Source organism: Amblyomma mixtum, chromosome 8 (genome assembly GCF_055824585.1).
Source record: "Amblyomma mixtum isolate Tamu chromosome 8, ASM5582458v1, whole genome shotgun sequence".
NCBI classification, from domain to species: domain Eukaryota; kingdom Metazoa; phylum Arthropoda; class Arachnida; order Ixodida; family Ixodidae; genus Amblyomma; species Amblyomma mixtum.
In genome coordinates, this window is record NC_143019.1 from 139944881 (window position 1) to 139956499 (window position 11619).

General features: G+C 45.3%; 1 protein-coding gene across 1 annotated transcript; it reads right to left on the reverse strand.

Annotated features, from left to right (window-relative positions):
- Positions 1-5741: 5741 nt before the first annotated feature.
- On the reverse strand, positions 5742-8973 carry LOC149334632 (uncharacterized). The gene is made up of 3 exons (XM_089557969.1): positions 8854-8973; positions 8578-8661; positions 5742-8385 (listed from the first exon to the last, which is right to left on the reverse strand). The coding sequence occupies exons 1-3, from the start codon at positions 8971-8973 to the stop codon at positions 6565-6567; spliced, it is 2025 nt and encodes a 674-aa protein (XP_089414095.1). The 3' UTR covers positions 5742-6564.
- Between the last annotated feature and the right edge of the window lie 2646 nt (positions 8974-11619).

The following is an 11619-nucleotide window of genomic DNA, read 5'->3' on the forward strand; positions in this document are numbered from 1 at the left end:
AGCAAGTGTCAATTTTTTTTTTTCGTGAAGGACAGGTGGGTACACTTTTTGCAGTCAGTCGCATTTTACACCTCTCACGCCATGAGACAATTTTACTAACGTCAGTATGTAAATCGATTTCTTTTACCTCAGATATTCAGTCGTGATAAAATTCAATCAGTTCTTTGGTTTGGTTTGGTTTATTGGGGTTCAACGTCCCGAAGCAACTCAGGCTATTATGGACGCCGTAGTGAAGGGCTCCGGAAATTTCAATCAGTTGTGTATTACAGAATAGCCGCTTACCAAACCCTTGTTGCTCTTAAATTAATAGCCCGTGCTCTAAGCAATGTTTGATTAATACCTTCTATAAAATGTGCTCTAGTATTTTGCAAGAAATTGATGGTAAGGATATGGGCCTATAGTTGCTTACGTCTTTTTTTTGAACCACCCCCTCGTGAACTGGGACTACATGTGCCAATTTCCAATTATCCGGTAGCGAGACAATGGAGAGATTTGATGTATATAAGATAACGGTGAGATCCGACTGGCCATGCACAGCGCTTTCAACACGCGGGTAGAAATACCATCGGGACCGAGTGGCCTCGTTTCATCTATTCCTTTTAGCAATGATTCATTTCCACTCGCACTGAGCTCGACAGGGGGCATTAATGGCGGAGCACTCACACGTGTATGCATAAAACTTATTTTCGGGAAAAATACACAATGAAAATAAAAGTTGCCTTAGCTTATCATCAGACAGGACTTCATTATTGTGAACGATTCCATTTATTCCAGACGATTCAGATCCAAATCCTTTCACATATTGCCAGAAAAGCTTGAGATTCGTTTTGATAATGTCACTGAGTCGACTGAAGTACCGTTCCTTCGCACTGTGTACTTTAGTTTTGTACTCATTAGTTACATGAGTTAACCTTCTGAACTGATAATTAGTGTTCTTTTGAATGTCAGTTATGCTCATCTTCTCTTATTTATTAGTCTCAAGGTATTTGGTGTCACCCATGGCTTCATGCAACTTTTTCAGCCTAACTGAATGAATGAACGGCACATACTTTTCCGTCAGTTCTCTCCTTTTTCATTTAAAAAATACCCACTGTTGCACAAAAGTATTAACGTAAAAGGCAATCGAAAGCAGACAAATAATCAAGAAATTGGCGACAAGTAGCGGAATAATCACGCTTATCAAAAAAATATTCCCTAATTTGCATATCTTCATTCGCTTCATCTCAAGTTTAATGCTAGCTACGGCAGCGAGTGGTCATTTATTCCCAGGATGCAAGTGACAGAATCTACCAAATTAGGCGAGTTACAAATCAACAGGTCCAAAATGCTGTTGTTGCGTGTAGGTGTGCTCGCGTATTGAGTGAAGCCGAATGTGTCAACAAAGTTTTTCGTCTCAAAATTTTTGCAGCAGCCAGTCAGTTGTACAGGTTCCATTAGACCAGTTCAAGTGCAGTAGTTTTATATCTCCGGCAAGAATTATCTGATCCGATGTTTTAGAGACAATATCCTATAGACGTTGCAATGTAGTTGCATCAGAATTTGGAGGGCGACATGATCCAGCAATAAATGTTGTATTATCGGCAAAAGTCACTTTGTACCAGATTGATTCCATGTTATCGTATCCAATATCCAACAAAGTTGACCGTAAAAAAGAATGAACTAACAAAGACACCCCCCCCCCCCCCCCCGCCCCCGTTCGTGCCCTATCATTCCGATGAGCGGTAGAGGGATTAGGAAACACCTCACTGTCATTGATGGACGCGGATCAGCCGCGATTCTGCTCCAAACACAATACCAGCCTCCAGTGATTCAATGAGGCCCGCGAATTCGTTTACTTTGTTCACAATGCTTCTGCAGCTTAGGACAGCAGCCGTTAGATTGTGTGAGGCAACAGCCCTTTTAGTAGCATGGTGTCCATTTTTGAGGACTGGAGCCACTTTCTCTTTTTCTTTGTTCCAAGTGAATGCCTTAGTCAACAATGAGCTTGTCACAGCTTCGATTAACCTGACTGGTGGTGTCCGTTGTTTCCGCTTGAGCATATTTCCATAATTGTTTCCGGTGCATAGTCCTGGTCTACACTGTATTCAGACCCCTTGAATTTTTTGGTGTTTTTAAGAGCAGTTATTTTTCCATTCTCGGAGAGAAAATTAACGGCAATCGCTCGATTGAACTTGTTGAATTGATCGACACAATGCGCTCTTTGCACTGTCTTCAGTTATCTTGCAAAATGGGTCTGACAGATTGCTTTAATCAATTGCTCTGACTGATCCCACTTTTCTGCCTCATCTTCGACACCATAAACAAGATCCATCCTTCGACTTCTGTTTTCAAGACGGACACTTCTTCTTTGTAGGTATTGACTCCTTTTAGGGCTGTTCAACTGCAATTCCGTGTTCTTCCAGTGCATCATTAAGAATTGCAATCTGACCTTCAGTTCCCATTTTGGAATTTAGCTCCGCGAGCATAGCTTCATGTTTAGCAAATTTTGCTACGATGGCATCCAGCTTGTTCGTGATTGTGCTCTGGCCGGCCTGCAAATTTTCAGCAATTCAAGATCTGCTTCACTGAGGGGGCCAGGATTAAGCTCCACATGGCCGGAAAGTAACAATAGCAAAATCAAGAATAGTACTAGCTTTGCAAAAAAAAAAGTGAAGACATGCCTGCTCACAACTACAGCGCTCAGAAGAAAGACCATGTGCAGAGTCGCGCGCGACCGACCTACTATATACGATCTAAGCTAAAAATCTCTGCCTCTCCCGTAACCGAGAGTAGAGTAAGCATGATATGTTTACGGGCATAACACATTGGTTGTAGATGGTACTAGACAAAATCTTGAAATGGACCTAGTGTTCAACACACCACACCATACCAAACCACACTCTTCTTGTTGCGTCGAAGCGATCGCCTGCAATAGTGCGGACTTAGGTAGGCAGCCGCGAACCGTGGCGGCCTTGTCGCTTTTTGGGGCGGCCGCATAATCATGGCGTTGTCGGCAGGGGCGAGCAGTCTTCTACTGTGGCGTATCACTCGCAAAGCGATTGCTTTCCGCAAGACGCTTCCTACCTATCCTTTCATCAGGCTCCATTGCTCGGCTTAAGCAGCTGTGACGTTGGCGGCATTGAAATCCAGGACGATGCAGAAGCGTACGCGGACACGACGAGACGCAGGCCTCACAAGAATGTATATGCAGCGCGTTCGAATGCTCCGCGAGCGTGTATACATGTGTCCGCCAAAGGGGGAAACTTCATGGGCTGAAGGGCCAGCGGCCGGTCTTTTACATGCGTGAGTGTGGGATACATAATACAGTACGATACATAATGTAGTCAGCGTGTTCACGGCAGTGATGAAACTGCCACTCGACTGTTGCGATTGCCTGAACATGACACTTTCAGGAGAGGTGCAGTGGAAATCTGCTTAATCGAGTAACTGCCCTAAGCGCGCGCTTAAAGTTAAAGGGTTAAAGACACCTAATTTTTGTGGTATGTTTTCTTTCGTGCATTGATGCGTAAGACATTATTTATTTATTTATTTATTTATTTACCCTCAGGGCCGTTAGGCGTTACAGAGGGGAGTGGGAATAACATGCAAGTATAAAAAACAAAACAGCAGCTAGAAAAACTGAATATAGTTACAGCACACACTGGTATAAAATCAATAACAGAATTAACAAAAGGCAGCATTACACAAAACAAAACACAAAGAAAGCAGCAGCTAATAAATTAACAAAGTTATAGACACATACTTATATAAAATTAATAACAGCGTTACGAAATGCAGCAGTATCCGTAATTACAGCAATATTCTGGGGAAGGTGATTCCAGCTGACACAAGTTCTGGGTATGAATGAATCGTGAAAACATCTTGTACGACAAGGAGGGATCCAAACTTTGTGACGGTGATCAATGCGTGCGGAAATATAGGGTGGTCTTTTTAGTAACTTCTCTTTAAGATAAGGATTATGATAAATTTTGTGAAAAGTACATAATGAAGCTATTGACCTGCGATGGGAAAGAAGCTGTAGGGAAAGGTTAGTTTTCATGGCAGTTACACTACTAGTATGATGATAGTTGGAAAGTATGAAGCGACAACCGCGGTTTTGAATAGATTCTAAGTCAGAAATGAGAGATTCGACCCCAGGGTTCCACACCGATGAAGCATATTCCAATTTAGAGCGGACCAATGTTTTGTAAAGTAATAGTTTTAATGAACTCGGTGCACATGAAAAATTTCTGCGAAGGTATCCAAGCATGCGATTGGCGTTATTTGTAATGTAGTCAACATGAGTTTTCCAAGACAGGTTAGAAGAGACGTGAACACCCAGATATTTATAAGACGACACAGTTTCAAGAGTGATGCCATTGATGCAGTAGGTAGAGGGTGTATTAGATAGACGAGAAATGGGCAAATGCTTGCATTTAGTAATGTTTAGCTTCATATTCCACAGGTTACACCAATCCAGTACCTTGTTAATATCTGACTGAAGAACACATACATCATTATCATCATTAATTTCGCGGTAAATAACACAGTCATCGGCAAAAAGACAAATGGAAGACGATATATTAGTTGGTAAGTCGTTTATATAAATGAGAAAGAGGAGGGGCCCAAGAACGGACCCCTGAGGCACGCCAGAGCAAACAGGAGAGGAATCTAAATTGACGTTATTTGCTGTTACGAACTGACTTCGGTTTGAAAGAAAACAATGCAGCCATGCAAGCAATGTGGAATCAATGTTAAGGCTGTTTAGTTTAAGAAAAAGAAGCTCATGTGAAACCTTGTCAAATGCTTTAGAAAAATCCATAAATACAGAATCAGCATGGGACCCACGATCCAGAATGCAATGCAGGTCATTTGTGAAACATATGAGTTGCGTTTCGCATGAAAATGATTTACGGAAGCCGTGTTGGGCATTAGTGAAAAAGCAATTGGATTCTAAAAAGTTGACAAGATGAGTGTAGATGACATGTTCCATGATTTTACATGGAATGCTGGTGAGCGACACAGGGCGAAAGTTATCAGGGCAATGTTTATCGCCAGACTTATGCAGCGGAATCACCCTCCCAACCTTCCAGTCATTGGGAATACAGCCTGTTTCCAGAGACTGGTCAAACAGTTTGGTGAGGATCATGGAACTGTACATCTTTGTGTTAACTAGAAATTTCGAATTAATGTTATCGACGCCACAGGAGGAAGAAATCTTAAGGTTTTCAATTATCCTCAGGATGCCAGTTGTCTCAAAAAGAATTGGATCCATGGGAAAAGCATCCAATACCGGACACTCCTGATTGGTAAGGGAAACATTGCCAGAAAAAGCAGCAACAAAAACACTGTTAAGAACACTAGCGCATTCATGAGGTGAAAATGCAACGCCGTCAGAAGATGTAAGTAGTATTGACGAACTATCTTTCTTGTTCACAGTGTTCCAAAACTGTCTAGGGTTATTAATCAGCAAAGCAGGCAAAGTACTGTTAAAGAAGGTGTCCTTAGCATTTTTCAGAGCTAATTTGTACTCAGCGGCCGCAGAGAGGTAACAGTCCCATCGTTGTTGCGAATTCGACGATTTCGCCGAGCGAAACAAACGTTTTTTCTTATTGGATAGTTTTTTAGAACGTTGTTAAACCACGGTGATTGGCTATTACACCGCAAAATTCTTAGCGGCACAAATGTATTAGTGAGACGTTCAACAGTGTCCCTAAACATTTCCCAGTTAGTGTGGACAGAACGCTGTGAAAAATCTGGTAAATAACTGTTTAAGAAAAGAGCTAATTCACGATTAATAGCATCATAGTCCGCCCGCTTGTAATCTCTAATTGACTTGAAGATGTTCCGGCGATTAGGAATATTAATTTTTACATCGAAATGAAGCAAGGTGTGATCACTAAGACCAGGTAAGTACGAGATTGAAGCGATAAGATCCGGCGCGTTGGTTAGCACAAGGTCTAAAACATTGGAAGATGATGGCGTGATACGAGTTGGCTTAGTAACTAGCTGCGAAAGGTTAAAGTCCAAACAGGTTCGCAAAAAGTTATTGCATTCGGTAGAAAAGGGGCGAGGATACGGCGACGTATTAGCCCACACGATACTGGGATAATTGAAGTCACCAGCAAGAAGGATTGCCGCGCCCGGATAACGTACTGAGATCATGTTAAGAGCATCATGCAAATCTTCAGCGAAAGTTGCACACGAAGACGGGGGACGGTAGCATATGCCCAGAATCAGTTTTCTGAAATGAACACGAAGTTCAACCCAAACCAACTCTAAAGTGCTAGAAAGACTAATCGGTGAAGACACAATATTATCGGCGATGGCTATTAAAACACCTCCTCCACTTCTGTGACCTCTATCAGAACGATAAACATTGTAGCGCTTCTTGCAATCAAACAGTTCCTTGCTCTCTATCTTTGCAGAGAGCCACGTTTCTGTTAGCAATACAACATCGGCATCACATGAGTCGATGACAGAGTTTAGATCTTCCCGCTTTGGTATTATGCTTCTTATGTTTGTGAAAAGAATTGAAAGCGCTGTCTTATCTCCAGTCGCCCGTCCACTGCCCCTCCCGCACCTCTATGGCGAAGCGTGTGGCGAGCCAGAAGCAGCGCGACAAGGGGCCACTAAAGATCCCGGTGGGCCAGCTAGCTCGAAAACGCTATCGTGAATAGGGTCATAGCCGTAGCATTTGTTGTTACAATACAGTTTGTTATACCTCAGCTTATACTTAAAGTCAGCATCCTTCGCGAACTGCACAAGCTTCTTTCTAGCGACACGTGTCTGCAAAGAATAATCTTCACGTACAGTGACCTTTTTATCTTTAAGTTTAGCAGACTGCACTAGGATTTGTTGTTTTGTTTTGAAAGACCGGAACTTCACAACAATCGGACGATTCTTTTCGTCTGAGAACACACCAATCCTGTGTGCTCGTTCAAACATGTCATTCGTAAGAACAGGATCAAAGCAGCCTGAAACAAGGTTCAGTAACTTTTCTTCCGTTTCATCCCACGTTTCGGACAAACTGTCCGGTACGCCGAAGAACAGAAGATTTTCCCTGCGCTGCCGGTCTTCCAGCTCTGCCTGTCCAAGACGTAACTTGCTATTTTCATTGACAAGCTGATCGGCTAGCTCACGCAAAATCCGCAATTCACCGTGAGCCGCATCAGTGGCGGATGATTTAGATTCCACTGCCGACAGTCTCGTGTCAATATCGGCAATATTCCTAATCATAGATTCCTGATTTAGTTTCATTTCATTAATAGAGGCTATTAAGTGTGATTGCTCTAACTCCATTTTTGCGGTCCTTGAATTAACACCTTCTAACAGAGTCAACATGTCGTTGAGTTGTTTCTGCAGAGAATTATCAACAGCGCTGTCTTTGGACCGTGTGGCAGCTCCAGAGCCCGACCCAGGGCCGGGGTTAAGCTCAACGTCCCCCGACAACAAAAGCAGTTGACTAGAAACATCAAAGCACTGGGCGAGCAAAATCAACAGCACTCCCGGGCGTGGGAACAGCAGCAGGCACATATTGCTCGATTTCTTAGCAAACATAGAATAGTTATTACCAACCTGCATGAAGAAACGCATGCCGTGAAGCAGCCGCATGACGACGCTGTTCCCACGCCCACTGAAAGGCGCAGGCCGCTGCAGTCCGTTTTTATCCAGGTGGAAAGGTGATGTCGCGGACGATGCGAGGGACTTGTACGATGGAGCCATAGTGTAGTAGGGTTGCCAGAGCTCTCCGTTCTCCACGCTGCCAACTTGAATGTTGACAGTCACAGGCACAGCCGGAATGGCATCAGCCGATGCCATAGGTCCCGCGCTGAGTTGAAGGATTGCCGTGATCTGCATGAAGAAACGCATGCCGTGAAGCAGCCGCATGACGACGCTGTTCCCACGCCCACTGAAAGGCGCAGGCCGCTGCAGTCCGTTTTTATCCAGGTGGAAAGGTGATGTCGTGGACGATGCGAGGGACTTGTACGATGGAGCCATAGTGTAGTAGGGTTGCCAGAGCTCTCCGTTCTCCACGCTGCCAACTTGAATGTTGACAGTCACAGGCACAGCCGGAATGGCATCAGCCGATGCCATAGGTCCCGCGCTGAGTTGAAGGATTGCCGTGATCTGCATGAAGAAACGCATGCCGTGAAGAAGCCGCATGACGACGCTGTTCCCACGCCCACTGAAAGGCGCAGGCCGCTGCAGTCCGTTTTTATCCAGGTGGAAAGGTGATGTCGTGGACGATGCGAGGGACTTGTACGATGGAGCCATAGTGTAGTAGGGTTGCCAGAGCTCTCCGTTCTCCACGCTGCCAACTTGAATGTTGACAGTCACAGGCACAGCCGGAATGGCATCAGCCGATGCCATAGGTCCCGCGCTGAGTTGAAGGATTGCCGTGATCTGCATGAAGAAACGCATGCCGTGAAGCAGCCGCATGACGACGCTGTTCCCACGCCCACTGAAAGGCGCAGGCCGCTGCAGTCCGTTTTTATCCAGGTGGAAAGGTGATGTCGTGGACGATGCGAGGGACTTGTACGATGGAGCCATAGTGTAGTAGGGTTGCCAGAGCTCTCCGTTCTCCACGCTGCCAACTTGAATGTTGACAGTCACAGGCACAGCCGGAATGGCATCAGCCGATGCCATAGGTCCCGCGCTGAGTTGAAGGATTGCCGTGATCTGCATGAAGAAACGCATGCCATGAAGCAGCCGCATGACGACGCTGTTCCCACGCCCACTGAAAGGCGCAGGCCGCTGCAGTCCGTTTTTATCCAGGTGGAAAGGTGATGTCGTGGACGATGCGAGGGACTTGTACGATGGAGCCATAGTGTAGTAGGGTTGCCAGAGCTCTCCGTTCTCCACGCTGCCAACTTGAATGTTGACAGTCACAGGCACAGCCGGAATGGCATCAGCCGATGCCATAGGTCCCGTGCTGAGTTGAAGGATTGCCGTGATCTGCATGAAGAAACGCATGCCGTGAAGCAGCCGCATGACGACGCTGTTCCCACGCCTACTGAAAGGCGCAGGCCGCTGCAGTCCGTTACTGCGTTACTACCGCCTTCGCGATGGCAAAGTGGTTATGGTGCTTGGTTGCTGACCCTAAATATGCGCTTTCGAACCCGGACACTGTGATCACAATCTGATGGAGGCGAAATGCGAGAGACACGTGCACTGTGCGATGTCGCTGCACGTTGGAGAAACCCAGGCGATCGAAATTATCCAGTCTTCCACTCCAGCACCCTTCACAGCGTAAGTCGTTTTGGAAAGTTAACTCATAATCGGAACCACGCATGAACCACCACGTGGTATTCGCCTAAGGCCGCTAAATAATTTATACTCAAAATTTTCTCCCGTCCTGTTTCGGTTTCAACGCTCTTGGAGGGACACTAAGGACAACGCTATCAATTTTTTTTGTTAGTAAAATCCGATAGTTTGGCATTTTGTGGCTGTCCGTTAACCAAAGGCGCATTTATTGCTAAGAGGTTTGGATTCGAAGTTGAAAGCCTTTTCCCGCCGCTACTATTCAGACTCGCTTCTCTGATGACGACATAGAGTGGCGTAAAGAGGCGGAAACAAATACGGACTCCGTGATTGCTTGAGCAACCGATTGAGCAACCGAAATGAAAACTACTGCCGGCCGCACGATGAAGGCCTTTGTGAGCCGTCGTCGCTTCGTTTCCGTTTTCACCAACGTTGCGACGGATCCCGATTCCAACAAAAAAGTTCTCGCAAAGAACTGCGGAGTGCATTCAGCGAAGGCAACCCCATCAAGCATGCGATGCTTTTGAGGACTGAGGCTGCGGGTCTTGCAAGAAAGTCCCTAGCGCCGATGAGCCAGCGTCACAACTGATGTGTAGCGACTGGCACATGAGGGCATATTTAAATTCTCTAATAGTCGTCATATTGCTGGTCATGCAGCTTAGCGTCTTGGTACGCTGACGAGGTGAACACTCCAAGCGGTGCATTTGCTAAATGGAGACCCGTTGAAAACTGGCTCTACACAGCTTTTTTTCTTCCTTGTCAATTCTTGTTTTTCCTTGTGGCATGCTGTTCCACGAACTTCGTCCGAGGGGCACTTGGAGGCCCTCTGGTGCTTCGCCCTTGTAAATCGAGGCGCTTGGTAAACCATGCAGAACGCATAGCCGTGAGACACCGAAACTCAGCTGGCCGCCTGTTGCGCCACCAATTGCAGGTTTTCTTCGACTTCCAACATTCAGGTTGTTTTCCGTCTTCCTCGTGTGATAAACGTGAACTGTGGTTTCAAAGCAAAACTTATCGATCAAACACGTAACCTTCATGCACCTTCGTCAGCCTCAGATATCGGCGGTGTGTGTTCTCTTATTTCATCACTACGCTTGTACTTGGGAGACTGGCCTGTGGCGGCTATACTTGTACTTCAGGTCTTGCTGTTTTCTACCTTACAAGAGCTTTGTTTTCACAAAGATTGGTGTTGTTCTGTTGAGGAGCTCGTAATCTATCGATACAAGCCAAATTCTGTTTCTCCTCAGTGTCTTTTTAAGTCGGGTTATATTACAGAAAGGGGTGGAATTTTTCCGCTTTCAGTATTTGAAAATTCGGTGCACTGATTCTTGTTTTTATTTCTGAGTCTAAGTTCCGGTTTTATTTGGCGATTGTTATTTGCAGTGATTGAAGTAATGGCCTTCAGTGGTTTAATGCAGCATTTTCTGGGTGCTTGAAAGAAAAATGAAGAATTTCTCGGTGCTTTTGTCATCAAGAACACTTTATTTAAAGGTAATAAGCGCGCAAATGGTTATTGGTAGTACTTGTATCTGTGCTTGAAGAAGAAATGGGTGTCGCCATTAAAAGACTAACTCAACCTAAATGAGATAGACGGCAGACAGAAAATTGATGACGATTGCGTTGCTTTCTAATGCGAAATTTGGCTGCTGCTCATCAGCTGTTTCAGCTTTTCGATACATTGAGGCAAAGAATTCGAGCAAGACATGTACGTACAAATTTTCAAACATTTTTTTCTTCAAGAAACGCACTACAAATTTTGATTGCCATAAAGGAAGCTTTGTGGTCAGAAAAATTGATGGATTTATGCTTGACTTGCTGCACCAATGCCTGGTTCTCAAAGACGAGTCCTATGCAATTATTTCGAGAGGGTGTCATAGCCATGGGTGGCGCTGCGAGCTAGAGGAACGGGATGTTCTCCCGCATAAGTGGTGCGGAATTCCTGTTTGTTTTTATAGCTACACTACAGTCCCCACCCATCCTGACTGTTGACAGTGTTTCTGGCTGCGCTTGGGTGGATGCCAGTAATTACTCCCTTATTAACAACGCTCTTTCGGTGCCATCGTCATGATCATACCCAGCTTTCCCGGACATGTACAGTCGGGGACAAAAGTCTGCGGACCACGTGTTCCTCTAATGAAGCCGATAGCTCTGCTACTAGTCGGCGGCTGGAGACCACACTTGTGGAGGTAAAAGTTAAATTTTTGTTCTCTCATCTCCACAAGTGCGGTGTCCAGCCGCTGTCTGATAGTAGAGCTATAAGCTTTGTTTGAGGAACACGTGGTCCGGAGACTTTTGTCCCTGACTGTACTACTTGCGCCATCTCTCGGCGTCACGGCGCGTAACTGAATGGGATAGGGGACAAAAAAAAATCTTAAA

Coding starts and splice junctions, on each gene's coding strand:
- LOC149334632 (XM_089557969.1), bottom strand. CDS start 8,973: ATGCGGCTGCTTCACGGCATGCGTTTCTTCATGCAGATCACGGCAATC. Junction 8,662..8,853: donor CTGTGACTGTCAACATTCAA/GTTGGCAGCGTG, acceptor TTCTTCATGCAG/ATCACGGCAATCCTTCAACT. Junction 8,386..8,577: donor CTGTGACTGTCAACATTCAA/GTTGGCAGCGTG, acceptor TTCTTCATGCAG/ATCACGGCAATCCTTCAACT.